Source organism: Schistocerca americana, chromosome X (genome assembly GCF_021461395.2).
Source record: "Schistocerca americana isolate TAMUIC-IGC-003095 chromosome X, iqSchAmer2.1, whole genome shotgun sequence".
NCBI lineage: Eukaryota > Metazoa > Arthropoda > Insecta > Orthoptera > Acrididae > Schistocerca > Schistocerca americana.
Window position 1 is genome coordinate 726,074,313 of NC_060130.1, and position 15,878 is coordinate 726,090,190.

The 15,878-nt window shown below is 38.0% G+C and overlaps 1 protein-coding gene across 1 annotated transcript in view; it reads right to left on the reverse strand.

Annotated features, from left to right (window-relative positions):
- The window catches only part of LOC124556276 (muscle M-line assembly protein unc-89-like), a 135,654-nt gene that overhangs the window by 52,776 nt on the left and 67,000 nt on the right, over positions 1-15,878 (reverse strand). The window contains exon 4 of the mRNA XM_047130260.1: positions 5,474-5,636. Coding sequence (XP_046986216.1) covers positions 5,474-5,636 — 163 coding nt within the window. The remainder of the gene's footprint in view (positions 1-5,473; positions 5,637-15,878) is intronic.

Here is a 15,878-nt window from a genome sequence, read left to right on the forward strand (position 1 = left end):
TCAGGGAGAAAGAATCAAAAGCTTTGAGTTTACTGATTACACTTTAATTCTGTCATACACAGCAAAGGACTTGGAAGAGCAGTTGAATGGAATGGATAGTGTCTTGAAAGTAGGATATAAGATGATAATCAAAAAAAGCAAAAAGATGGTAACGGATTGCAGTTCAATTACATCAGGCAATGCTGTGAGAATTAGATTAAGAAATGTGACACTAAAAGCAGTAGATGAATTTTGCTATTTTGGCACTGAAAAAACTGATGATGGCCGAAGTACAGAGGACATAAAATGTAGCCCAGCAATGACAAGAAAAGTGTTTCTGAAGAAGAGAAATTTGTTAATACCATATATAGATTGAAGGGTTGGGAAGTCCTTACTGAAGATATTTGCCTGGAGTGTAGCCTCATACGGAAATGGTATGTGGACAATAAGCAGTCCAAACAAGAAGATAACAGAAGCTTTTGAAATATGGTGCTATAGAAGAATGCTGAAGATTATGAACATACCAAATCAAATTGGGGAAAAAATAAATGTATGGCATAATTTGACTCAAAGAAGGGACTGGTTTATAGGAAATAATCTGAGGCATCAAGGAACTGTCAGTTTAGTAATGGAAGTAAGTGAGGTGAGCAAAAACTGCAGAGGGAGACTAAAACTTGAATACAGTAAGCAGATTCACATTTATGTATGTTCTAGTGCTTGTGTAGAGATGAATAGGCTTGCACAGGATGGACTAGCATAGAGAGCTGCACCAAACAAGTCTTCAAACTGAACACCACAGCAACAACAATGGAAACAACAACATTCAACACGGATATGAACAGATGGGGAAATTCTGTCCAAACCAGGAAATATTTGCAGAAAGCAGGAAATTTCAATAAATCTTTAGTATGTTTAGATATGTGACATATTCTGAAGCAAGTAATGATGTGAAAGTTCATTTTACAAGGTATGCTCTCCATAGAAATACCTATGACAACTTGGAAATGTCAGGAGAGATATTAGCAGTAATAAGCAACATGTAAATGGTTGAATACCACCACCTGGAAAGACACTATCTGAAGGAAATGGATGCTTGGATACAACTGCCTGATCTTCTGAAACCTCAAACACAGACAAGCTGTGGAGAGGGAAATGTATTGCTACCAGGCACACCAGCATTACCAACAAGGCCATAATGGGGACTGCCAATAGAAACCATGTGGGTGCCCAGAGGTAAAGGAAAAAGTAACATAGTAAACAGCAATACTGAGACTTGCAGTTGTAATCTAAGGATTTTGCATCAGAATAAAAAAAAACAGAAATATTGTTACCTACTAATTTGCCAGACATATTCATTATGACAGGACACATTATTTAAAAAATTAAATAAAAGTTATAGTAGGCTATGAGTGAACATCACATTCCATTAAGTATTGACACAAGGATGGTGGAGATATATGTAATCATTGGAATAACGGATAGCTTTCCATGACCCATTACAAAATGATCTGCATTTTTTTTCTGAGGCAGCTGCAGGACAGGTAAAGGTTCAAGGGGGAAATACTTAGTAATAGGACTATGCAAATCTTCTAACAGTGACACATATAGTATTCTTGAGGAATTGGAAGCCATTTTGAACAAAGTAGTACAGGATTTCACTTGTATAGTTGTGGAGGGAGATACAAATATTAATATTTTAATGGAAAGTTTTATAAAAGGAGCTCTTGTGACCTGAACAGTTACTCTTAAACTAGAATTAAACTACTCTAGAGCCACAGATGAAACACACACCCAAATAGATCACATGATCTAAAATACACTTTGGTGTAGACTCAGAGTGCAAATCATAAATAAAGCCATTCTGGCCATTATGGAAAAGAAACTGAAACATTGGAAAATGAGACAAGTTAGCGTATGGTAGTTGCAGAACTTCGTCAATGAAACTGTCAAATTCAAATGTACTGGATGGGCTACTAGAATCAAAACAGTAGGAATATGTATCCAGGGATGAGAGTATAGTTGCAAAGTGGAATTTTTTCTGCTCTGAATTATTATATAGAATTCAAAGCATCTCAGAAAAATAAATAATGGCAAGACAAGACAAGAAGTGGACCACATTCTGATGGTCAAAGAAAAACTAAAATCAATGAAGGAGCAGTAGTATCACACAAGTAACCCAAAGGTTAGTTTTCTAGACTTGCAAGAACACAAAGAAAGCATATTAGAGACAAATATGGGAAGCTAAATATAAATACCTTAAAAGAAAACAGATAGATCAAAATATTACTAGGACTTGTTGGTCATGTATAAATGCTGAAGGAAAAAGTTCAACTTGCTAAGCAACTGAAAACACAGCAACAGAAAAAGAAGGGAAAAATGTGAAGACCTGCATGAGGTCCACAACATTTTTAATTAACACTATGTTTCAGTATTTGAGAAACTCAAAAAGCAAAATCCTACAAAAGGAGAGCCTAGGAAGATCACCTCAGCAGTAACTTATAGGTTATTCTTGCTTCCAACAAGTGAAACAGGAGTAAAAAAAATACACTTAGTCAAAAAAAGGGGCCGTATGGAATATGTACCAAGACAATTAAAGACAGTCCCCCATGTGTGATAAAATCACATACTATATTAATAAAGCTGTCAATGGAAGAAGGAATATCTCCAGCATGTTAAAAAACAAGATGGTTCATATACAGGGTATAACAGAACGATTTTTTCAAAATTTGGGAGACTGTAGATGATGAAATTTCAAACATTTTGATATATGGAATCTACAGTTAGTAATGTAAAATAAATGTTCTACAGCCATCACAGGGCTGTTGAAAATCCACACTCTTGCTGTATGAGAAGTTACCAGGTGAGGTTCTCAGTGAACATTTGAACTGGAATTATGGAAGATCACCATATTAGGCCACACATTTTACAAGATGGTGCACAGTACATGAACTTTCTGGACAATGCATTGCGTGAACTTCTGGAGCACATTCCCTTGAAGCTGTCCACTAGTTTATGGTTTCAGAATGATGGTGCTCCAGTGTTCATCGATCATCGGGATAGGACACATCTCATAGACAACTTCAGGCAGAGACTAACTGGAAAGGGATGCCCAGTCTCTTGGTCTGTGCACTTCCCTGACCTCACCCCTCTGCACTTTTCAGTCTGGGGTTATGTAAAGTCCTTTCTGTACTCAACACCAACAGGAACAGTTTCTGAGCTAACTGAGTACATCTTCACAGCATTTGATACTATCAATGGGGAGGGCAGAATCTTACAGAGAATCAGATCAAATGTGGTTTGGGATTGCACATTATGTAATGAAGTTGATGGTTATCACAGTGAGGCAGTGAAGACACAAATTCAGTTTATAGTATTTGATTGTATTCTATTTTTCAATAAACATTTTCCAAACTTTACTTCCAATAAACATTTTCCAAACTACAGTATTTTGGTGTTTCATTTAGCCTAGCAAATGTGTAGAATGTGCATAGTTCTGTAAAAATTGTAATTCACATTTCCAGTTATGAGTTCCTTTAATGAAAACATTCAAAATTTCATCCTCTACAAGCTCTCAAAATTTTACAATGTCAGATTCGTACACTACACATATATATAAGGGCAGTAATAAAGAGGATCGTATAAACTACAGATCAATCACTATTAAATCTGTTTTATCCAGAGTCATGGAGATAGTCATAAGAGATAGAATAAGACATTTCATTGACAGAAACAAGATTTGCAAAAGGGGCAGCATGGATTTCGACGGTGCAAGTCAACTACAACACAATACTGAATTTTTTTTAAATGTTGTATTAAGACACTAAACAAAACAAAAGTTTCTGCAGACTCTTACTCTATCTTTCTATGGGTTTTGACTCTTTATCCCACAGTATTCTGTTAGAGAAACTTTAGAACTATGGAATAATGAGGAAATTATCTGCTGTAATAAAATAATTTTTTCAAAGAGGCTGTATTGTGTTGCAATATATTATAAAACTGATAACAGTCATTTTCTCTGACTTCTAAGAAATTAAGTATAGCATACTGCAGGGATTGGTGCTGAGCCCATTACTGTTCGTTTCAAACATGAGTGACATGCCACTGTCAGTGCAATGCAAGACAATTATGTATGCTGATGACATGTCTACTGTAATGAATGGTAGCACTGTGGAATAACTAGCTACAAAAATGTCATTTAAATAAAGAAATTATGAATATTTCAATGGGAATAACCTGTTTCTAAATGCCATAAGACAATGTACATCCACTTGACATCTAAAAACCAGCACCAGTTGTCAAAATCAACCAATGGCTAGACAACTTCTTATTGTTCTCACTCTTAGGTGTTACTGTTGGCCAATATATGAGATGGGAACCATACACAGAAAAATTGGCTACATAAAGCTGTAATGTATTTATAATTAGTGAAATGTACACTACAGTCTATGAGGGTAAGATTACTGGAAGTGTTTATCTTGCCACACTTGTTGTGTATATTCTGATTTGAATGATGTGCTAATCATTTTGACAGACAGGATCTTCTTTATATACATACGAACCAATTATGTTTGTGAATGTAAACTGCAATGCATTATTAAATAGGAATGTGCATTGCTGTAATACAAGCACAAAAAATTATTAGCACACTGACAACAAACAAATACGACAAATAGATAAAGAGCAAGTAATTGCTGATTGAATTCTGTTCAACAAACTGCCTCAGTGGATTCAGATCAAAAAGGAAGTGCAGGAGTTCACAAATAAACTGAAAAGTTTTATTTAGCAGTGTTAAAGAGTATTGAGAAAAATAGTATGATGGCTATATATTACCAAATAGCATACAATTTGTTTTTGTGTAAGAAGACTGCTGCTGCTCAAGTACTTTTATCATATAGTGTATTCAAGACTCTTTCTGTTACATGCAAACAAAATTCTAATGATGTATACAGGTTATGTTCCGTGTATGATGTAGTGCAGTGAGGATGGTTTTCTTTTTCTTTTGTGCATTTAATAAATTCTGCATATTATGTCTGCATATAGAAATATGCGCTTGTTTCTGCTTTTGTATTTTATGAAACATGTATGCATTGTACACATATTGCCTGACATTCACACAAAGTGAATTGTCTATAAATGAAATGAACTGAAAATGATACTGTATTTTCCTCACACTTTACAAAAGTTGTCATTTTCTCATTATCTGTACACATATTAAACAAACTACTGTGAAATACACAATACAGGTATAATTTTCAGATTTTATGGAAAACCACAGTCACCTCTTAGTGGGCAGTACACGCCTGGAATGAGTGTGCAAAATGAGGAAAGATATTGAAAAGTGTGACTGTTTCACCAGTCTATATATCATACACTGTCTTAAATCATGGGATTTCAAATCACTTTATTTTTATATTGACTTTATCTATTTATTTGGTTATTAAATAGATTAGAACTATATAACAATATAACTATAACAAAATGTTAACATACTAACCCTGTGTCGTGGTGATTCTTTCACAACAGTACCACTGTGAGACCATGTTACTGTTGGTCGGGGATCAGCTTGAATTCGACATTCAAACAGAAGCCGCTTCCCATCTTCTTCTTGTCGTATTGCAGGTTTCTTTGAAAAAGTTGGGGCAATGCCATCTATTTGCCTGAGAATCATAACATGAAAACTTGGCACCAGATCAGAAATATTTTATGATTTAGAGTAAGTCTAGAGTAAATAAATAAATAATTTGAGTGCTACACCAAGACGAATTTTTATTGTCCTTTGGCATATACAGTTTGATGAAACACATCATAAAACATATAAACGGGAACATCTACCTTAAAAATGTTAATAATGAAATGACGCTGGTCATATTAAACTGATGTATTTGATTAGATAAGAAAACACACATTTTGCCTACATTTTACAACTGATTTATTTTTCACATTCTTGGTTTTGAGTTACAAATCCATTTTCTAGTGAAGCTTTTGGAATGTGGTGCTACAGAAGAATGCTGAAGATTAGCTGTGTAGGCAGTATTATAATGAGGAGGTACTGAATCCAACTGAAGAGAAAAGAAATTCATGGCACAAGTTGGTTAATAGAAGGGATTGGTTGAAAGGACACAAACTGAAGCATTAAGGAATCATCAGTTTTGTAATGCAGGAAAGTGTGTATGTAAAACCTGTAAAAGGACACCAAGGCTTGGTTGCAGTAAACAGGTTCAAGTACATGCATGCTGCAGTAGTTATGAAGAGATCAAGAGGCTTGAACAGGTTGGAGTAGCATAGAGAGCTGCATCAAACCAGTCTTTGGACCGAAGACAACCACAACCACAACAAGAACAACAACAACAAAAATAACAACACAAAACAAAGATTTTACTAACACCAAACAAATTTAATGGTAACTGGTAAATGTCAAGATCTTATAATATAAATAAATTAATTAATTAAATGATAATATGAGACATTGATTGCGTAATATCTAATAGATTAAAAGGTTAAAAATGGCAACAGCTAAAATGTAGTTTCTTATTACACAATTGTAATTAATGTTTAAACAATACATGCAGCCTGCTAAAATACCAACAGGACTAATCAAAAATATGTAAGACTGCACTGAAAAACATCAACATTTAGTTGTAGTGGAATCCTCATAGTAACTGGCTGTGGAAAATACGTTTATATGTAACTATTGTGCTCCAATAACCTGCCCAGCTAGCCGTGCGGTCTAATGCCCTGCTGAATGAGAAGGCGTGCCGGTCCCCGGCACGAATCTGCCCAGAGGATTAGTGTCATGATCCGGTCTGCTTGCCAGCCTGTGGATGGTTTTTAAGGCAGTTTTCCATCTACCTCAGTGGATGTAGGCTGGTTCCCCTTACTCCACCTCAGTTACACTGTGTCGGTGACTGCTGCTCAAACACCATTTCTATGTGCGCATACACCATCCTTACTCTACCACATAAACATTTGGGGTTGCACCTGTCTGGTATGAGATGTTCCCGGGGGGATCCACTGGGGGCCGAACTGCACAATAACCCTGACATACATACATGCTCCAATACCAGTACTCAGTGGTAACTGTGCAAGAATAGGATATGCACAACTTAGTTCTGTTGCAGCCTTCTTCCATTATATTTCTGGAGCTGTATTCAAATAGAATAATGCTTGCCCACATATTACATGGAATGTTGCAGGTTTCTCTAATTGAACATACATCTACATGTTATCTACCATCGAGATAGAATCTTTCAGCAGCTTGCTCATGGTTTTAGCTCTGTTTGTATCCTGTACACTTGAACATATGCCTAAGGAATTATGCTAGGAGTATGAGGTGATGTGATTGAAGGGATATAAGAAGGAGGAATTTGCCCTATATAATAACTGCTAAATGTTGACCTTTTGGTCTAAGTTATATCTGAAGGACTGAGTATTGTGTACAATGCACTTGTGATAAACACTTGCACAACATAGTGGTGTTTGCACTGTTGAAGTTGAGTATAGGAGGGAAACACAGGCTCCCACATGGTCTACTCCTCTCAAATAACACCATGGAGGTTAAAATAATAGTGGTTAACCATTAATAATGTCGTATGCTGTCACCCCATCACACTACAGAGGACTGGAATTTTACCCACTATATTGGCGCAGATTTGTGATAAGAACTCTGATTGCAAAACTGTCTTCCCTTGTTGGCTAAATACTAATAATGAAAATATTTCTCAGGAAATAAATTTGAACCAGATGCTTATGGATCAAGCAACACCACACAAGCATCCATTAGTGAACTGGTGGCATTCCTGGCCAGCACTTCAACCATTCCCGATAAAAAGAACTGAAAGGGAATATTCTAAAGTAATGTGTGAACATTGGCTCCTCCACCTTGATGCCCAATGGACTGTAATATCGGGCTGTTACTGAGAAAGGTGATACCAGAAGAATAGGTTAAAATCCCTATCCAGCCATCCAGATTCTGTGTTCTGTAGTTTGCCTGAATCACATTAACAGGACCAGAAGACTAGGTTAAAATCCCCATCCAGCCATGTAGATTTTGTGTTCTGTAGTTTGCCTGAATCACATTAACATGACTGTTCTAACGACGTCACAGTCGACTTCCTTTTCCATTCTTGTCCAATCCCAAACTGCACTTCGTTCCTAATTATCCCACTGCAAAATGCAGTGAACTTTCAGCAAATGATCTGGTAGTGTAATTTGCAGTTTTTTTCAGCTGCATTCAATCAGGGTAGGCCCTAACCTTTTACCAGTCACAGTATCTTTGTAACACTTAATACTTCTGTTTCAAGCGGTTGCTGCTTCACCTGCTTGGTTTATTTTGTACCAAATTAATAGTTTTATTACCTGCGTGCTGTCTAGTTGGTATTTCAGTTGTCTTTCCACCTTCTTATAACCTCTCAGGCGTGTGATTATCCTTTAATTGCATTGAATGTGAAGAGAGCTTCCGGTAACAGTAATTTAAGTTGAAAAATGCCAGATCTATAAAAATATCTTGATACTTCAAAGCAAACCTGAAATACTGAATTGACACTGTTGTTTTTACTTCTTATAAACACATCATTTCCTGCCCAAGTGGCAGAAAATTTCTGTAAGAATGATTTATAATATTGAATTAAATTTCAGAACAAAACTGTTCTCATTATTTCCCTGAACAAATACTAGACATCAGTTGTTGGAAATGGGAGACAGAGTCACTTTAATCCCAATCAAGTTTTGCCGCAGACAGTAAGTTCGATTTCTTCGAATATGGTTGTTTGTACCGGTAGCTTCTTTGTGTGCAATGTTTTGGCGCTGTCCAGTATAACCAGTGGGCTTGTGAATGTAGGTTCAGTTAACGGCACGTGTCGTCAGGGGCTTGCACACGTTGATATTTATTGACAATACTAGTTTGTCAAATGTTCAATATACTTTAGCAACCCACACACCATCACTATTATTGTTCGTTGGTAATGTAATTTTACAGGTTTAAGATACGCAAAAGAAAGTGTGTGCCGCAATTTTATAAGCTACAGAAAAAGAGGAAAATGACTGAAAATGAGGAGCGAATTGTCTAATGTTAATTTATTGACTAAAATCAGAATTACGGTCCCGAAGTATTAATAAATTATTTTAGGACCAGTCCCGCATCGTATGATAAATTACTAATCTCGACAGGTAATGAAGTAGAGAATACAGTACCACGTTAATGAGGAATCAAGCGCAGTCCACGAGAGATTAGGAATAACTTCGAGATTTCTAACGACAGGCAGATAATTCGAAAGCTTGAAGTTTTGTTCTGTAATATCTACAAACACAATTAGTAAAACTGTATGGAAACCTGTGAAGCAATTATATCTGCCTGGTAAGATATGTCAGGCAATTAACGCAAGTCATTTTTTCACTTTTTTTTTTGATAATTTGGCGAAATTAACATGCATTTTGCACACTTCTCACAGGTTATTACGGACATATGACTTATTTTTCGAAGTGGAAGGGTTTTTTCAAACTGGTGTGTAATTCACCGTAGGCCTATCATATTCAGATTAATAGCGATGACCATCCTAAACTGGTATATAGAATGATTACCTTTGTATAGACCTACTAAAATTGCTTTGTGTTACAAGATTACCGTATTTTACGGACTGTAAAACGCTATGAACAATGACACGCACCTTAATTTTTACCCTATTTTTAAATAACATTTTTACGATTTTTCCTATTGGATTGCAAAGACATGCTAAAAAATCTTTGTTTATAAAATCGAACAGACCTTTAAAAAACCTGATAATCGTCATCTGAACCTTCTCTTCTTCTTCTTCGTCGTCATCGTTGTCCACTTTATATATAAGATGATCTTCATTCTCATGGAGAGCGTTACATACGCCGCACTTCTTGAAAGATTTAAGAATAATGTTGTCTCTCACTCTAGACCACGAGTGTTTTATCCACTGACACACTTGTAGGTCGTTTTAAAGTTCCCTTAGGCGCGAATTCGTGTTGGATTTCATCCCTCACCCATTTGTTCCATTCCTCTCTCTTATACACTTTAAATGGTTTATTTATCGAGACATCAAGATGTGGCAATTGTAAAGTACGTCCTCCCAGAATAACAGTAAGCTCTGTATTTCCCTGCCTCAATTTCTCCTTCACAGAATTTGTCAAATGACTACGAAACTGATCTAGTACAAGAAGAGAACTCGTCTTCAATATAGCACCTTTCCTTCTCTCCCACACTCCGTTAATCCATAATTTCATTCCAGTCTCTTCCATCCAACCCTTGCCATGTATGTGAACAACAAATGGCGGTAGACCTACTTCAGAATGTTTTGGGACTGTTTTGTGCTTGAAAACCATCACTGGATTAAGTTCAGTACCGTCAGCACAACATGAAAGGACAACGAGGTAATGCATTTTTTCGTGTCCATTTGTTTTTATAGTTACAGTCTCAGCACCTTTCATAGCAACAGTTCTGTTACTCTGCACATCAAATGTCAGAGGAGTTTCGTCCATATTCGCTATTTGGCTTAGTTCCGTAGTGGTTTTCTTTCGATGCTGGGAAGATAATATTTTCTCTTCATACTCTTCTGGCATTTTCTGAGATGTTTTGGTTTTGGTTTGCATGCTAAGTCAACGATGCTTCATAAACGTGTAGCATCCCACCCTTAAACTCTTTTAAGCTCCACTGTAGCGCTAGCTTACGAGTGTGTATTTTAATCATTAACTAATTTTATTAATATCAATGCCACTTTGCAGGTGTCTTTGAATCCATTTCAATATGTCATCTTCTAGTTTTGGCCATTTTGGATCCAGGCCAGTATTTTTGCACATTTAGTCTTCCTCATTTTTTTCAGTTCTTCTTTACTAGCCCCCAATCCCGAATGGTTTTTTCTGTTGTTGGAGAGCCGAAATGCCGCTCAGCTGCTCTGTTTCCATGTTCTCCTGCATATGCTATTACTATCAATTTACAGCCTGCATCATATGAATACCACTTATTTTTTTCCATTGCGAAACTAACTACTAGCAATAATATTGCGCTGTTACCGATAACACAAATCAATTTCAAGTTCACTGGCGCCCTAGACAGCAATGACGCATCATGGGCTAGACAGTGTTCTGGGTCTGTGTTGGTGGGGCAGGAGAGAGAGACAGTGTTAGCAAACTTGTGAATCACCGCAACTCATGTTCGTCGGTTCGGGTACTGTTGTTGCCAGTTGAATCCAATGTTGCCAGACAGAGATAGGTTTCCCGCGGTATCGAATATATGGCCATTTTTAAGCCTGGCGGGAATTTCACACCAAACACTGGGCATTTTTATACACTACTGGCCATTAAAATTGCTACACCACGAAGATGACGTGCTACAGACGCGAAATTTAACCGACAGGAAGAAGATGCTGTGATATGCAAAGGATTAGCTTTTCAGAGCATTCACACAAGGTTGGCGCCGGTGGGGACACCTACAACGTGCTGACATGAGGAAAGTTTCCAACCGATTTCTCACACACAAACAGACTAAACATCTGTGGTCATCAGTCCCCTAGAACTACTTAAACCTAAATAACCTAAGGACATCACACACATCCATGCCCGAGGCAGGATTCGAACCTGCGACCGTAGCAGTCGCGCGGCTCCCGACTGAGCGCCTAGAACCGCTAGACCACCAAGGCCGGCGGCGTTGCCTGGTGAAACGTTGTTGTGATGCTTCGTGTAAGGAGGAGAATTGCGTGCCATCACGTTTCCGACTTTGATAAAGGTCGGATTGTAGCCTATCGCGATTGCGGTTTATCGTATCGCGACATTGCTGCTCGCGTTGGTCGAGACCCAATGACTGTTAGAATATGGAATCAGTGGGTTCAGGAGGGTAATACGGAACGCCGTGCTGGATCCCAACGGCCTCGTATCACTAGCAATCGAGATTACAGGCATCTTATCCGCATGGCTGTAACGGATCGTGCAGCCACGTCTCGATCCCTGAGTCAACAGATGGGGACGTTTGCAAGACAACAACCATCTGCACCAACAGTTCGACGACGCTTGCAGCAGCATGGACTCAGCTCGGAGACCATGGCTGCGGTTACCCTTCACGCTGCATGACCGACAGGAGCGCATGCGATGGTGTACTCAACGACGAACCTGGGTGCACGAATGGCAAAACGTCATTTTTTCGGATGAATCCAGGTTCTGTTTACAGCATCATGATGGTCGCATCCGTGTTTGGCGACATCGCGGTGAACACACATTGGAAGCGTGTATTCGTCATCACCATACTGGCGTGTCACCCGGCGTGATGGTATGGGGTGCCATTGGTTACACGTCTCGGTCACCTCTTGATCGCATTGACGGCACTTTGAACAGTGGACGTTACATTTCAGATGTGTTACGACCCGTGGCTCTACCCTTCATTCGATCCCTGCGAAACCCTACATTTCAGCAGGATAATGCACGACCGCATGTTGCAGGTCCTGTACGGGCCTTTCTGGATACATGAAATGTTCGATCGCTGCCCTGGCCAGCACATTCTCCAGATCTCTCAGCAATTGAAAACGTCTGGTCAACGGTGGTCGACCAACTGGCTCTTCACAATACGCCAGTCACTACTCTCGATGAGCTGTGGTGTCGTGTTAAAGCTATATGGGCAGCTGTACCTGTACACGCCATCCAAGCTCTGTTTGACTCAATGCCCAGAAGTGGTTGTTCTGTGCACTGATTTCTCAGGATCTATGCACCCAAATTGCGTGAAAATGTAATCACATGTCAGTTCTAGTACCAATGCATACCCGTTTATCATCTGCATTTCTTCTTGGTGTAGCAATTTTAATGGCCATTAGTGTATTTATTCCGAGTATGAGAAACACCTAAATTTTGGATGTAATTTTTTGAAGGAGAAAGTGCGTCTTATAATCCGTAAAATACAGCAGTACTTGAAAAATTGAACCTATGCACAATGGCGAACTGAAAACATGTAGCTGGTTCATGAAGCTCTGTCGAACATCTGAGTGGAGAATATTGTCAAACCGTCAATACTTGACCTCACACGTTTAGTATGTATTGACAATACTGAGAATATTTTGTGTGCTATCAATATTCCTCGTCAATATTTCTAGTATAGGAATTACATCAATACGCACCCTCAGTAACAATACTGACCGTTTGACAATCTTATTGAACGAATAAAGGGCTCCTTTATGTGCGATCGATTATGTCAATATAGCACGGCTAAAAGACAAAGAACTTACAATTCAAGCAGTTACTGGGAGGAGCAGTATTTTTTTGTCGTATTCGGAGGAAAATCCGCGTGCTTATTATGAAACGGTAGTGTGTCTGTTCACAAGAAAAGTAATGTAGAACATCTTTTTTTCGACAAATCACATGAACTTTACTGTTCTGCTAATTCTGAATTACGAAAACGTGAAGTTAGAGACTTAAAATCCAAATTAGCTCAGCTCAGCAAAATAGTAACGTGACAACAGCATCTTACAAGATCTGTTGTGTTTCAGTGAAACGAAGGGGGGGGGGGGGGGGAGGGGGGGGGGGGGAATTCAGTGACGGAGAAGTAGTTACAGAAGCAATGGTCAGTACCCTGGAATTAAAGGACATCTGTTGTCTCAACTAATTGTTGCTAGATTCTTGAACAGATTTTTAACAATTTAGAATCTTAATTATATCAGGATCTGCGATACTGTGAATATTTTTCGCTTCGGTTTGATGAAAGCAGTGATATCTCCGATATTGGAGAGTAGTCTTTATTTATTAGAATGGTCTTTCATGATTTAACGGTTAAAGAGGAGTTTGAAAAACGTACTTGTGGAGAAGACATATTTAATGAAATCCTGAAATCAACAGGTAGCAACGTTCCACACTCTTAACTTGTTGCTATAACGACAACTGTAGCGCCTGATTTATTTCCAGTCTTAGTGGGGGGAAACTGGGGAACGATTCTGCATTCTTCTGTACGAGATAAGAGATTTTCTGAAACTATTTTCTGCGCAGTACTGTCAAGAAGTTGACGAGATATCACGGCTCCTAGATTTAGGTTTCTTGACAGATACACCTCAAAATTAAATTAAATAAGCCTCCAATTGCAAGGGAAAAATCGCAGTATTTCAGCCATGACAAGTACAGTAAATGCTTTCCAGAGGAGGAAACTAAAATTATAGAGTGTGCATTTAAAAAGAAACTCTCTATCACACTTTCCAGCTTGAATTACATCACAGAAACCGTAAATGTCGTAAATGTCTTTTGCCAAGCATCTTGAAATCCCAGTCAAAGTATTTAGTAACACGTTTAGCCAGTTTTCAACACCTGAACCCGTGATTATGTTTACCAGCAATCCATTCGTTTCATTTGACATTACTGAACGGGGAGGCAGGATATGTGAGATTTTCGGAAATTTCACTCTTGAAGAAATGTAAACGGAAGTTTTAAATATTCAAGAAGACATATCTTAGAAATCATGTTTCGCAATTTCAAGCAATTTCTCGACTCTGGTGGACAGGAATAAATGTCCCATGGCCATTAGTGTTTGCTGTAAAAACTTGTTCTTGTTTTCTCTCTTCATACTGTAACTTTGCGAAGTGACATTTTCATCTGCGAACATTATCAAGAATAAATACCGATCAAGTCTGACAGGTTCACATGCAGATGATGCATTGATAATGGCGCAGGCCGCGGTGGTCTAGCGGTTCTAGGCGCTCAGTCCGGCACCGCGCGACTGCTACGGTCGCAGGTTCGAATCCTGCCTCGGGCATGGATGTGTGTGATGTCCTTAGGTTAGTTAGGTTTAAGTAGTTCTAAGTTCTAGGGGACTGATGACCACAGATGTTAAGTCCCATAGTGCTCAGAGCCATTTGAACCATTGATAATGGCTTGTTCCAGATTTTTCTGAACTTAAGAGAACATGCAGTGCCAAATTTCACATTAATTGTGTAAGTCGTAAATCTAAGCAATTTTAATTATAGTTATTTCAAATACTTTTGGAGATTTAGCAGTAATAGTAGTAGTTGTTGTTGTAGTACTAAACTAGTGATCGTGATGGCGGCGGCCACATCACCTTATGCATGAGTTAAATGTGCTCGAACACATATTAAAGTTGGACAGCTATGCCGCATAGCAACGCTAGTAAAGGTAGGAACTTCAGACATACAGTACTCGCAAAAATATGGGGCGAATTTGATCCTAAACGTAATTGTAGAAGGTTCCCTCATGATTATATGTGCATGCATGTAAAAAATATACATATATAAAATCAGATGGATCCTATAAAAGCAAAAACTTTGTGGCCCTATGTGTAAGTTAAAATTTACTCCAAGTTCCTATCTTCATTCATATAGAAGATATAGCCTTGTAAAATCGGATGAATCTTGAAACACCATGCATATTTCGCACATCCCGATACCTGTTTATACAGCCGACAACGAAATCATTTTATCAGCACACAGAATAGTGAACACCAAAAACATGCTTTAAAAGACGCCACGTGAAATTACTACTATATTTTCTGGTTGTATACGTCACCATAATAACTTCCAGTAGACGAGTAAAAACAAATTTTCTACCGACACACTAAGTGCAGGCCAGTTAATACAAGTTTTATCTCTTTTAAGATTCTTTTTTGTTAACTATTAGTGGAGTCTACTCTTTAAGTCAAACAAAATAAGAAAGGTGACTGAACAACCAGTATTATTATTTTCAAAAAGCTGTTTGTTTTTAGTTTAATCTTTCCATCCCACTGTCAAGAGTTTAAAAGAGGTCATAGGAAACGACCGTTTAGAATTTCAAGTCAAGTCATTTAGGACAAAAGCTGAAAGAACATTTTAGTCATACAATAATGAGTAGAAAGATGACTGGAAAGCCTGAAGAAAGGTAAGAAACTCATAATGCAGTTTACGGTACCAGTATCGAAGGATAGT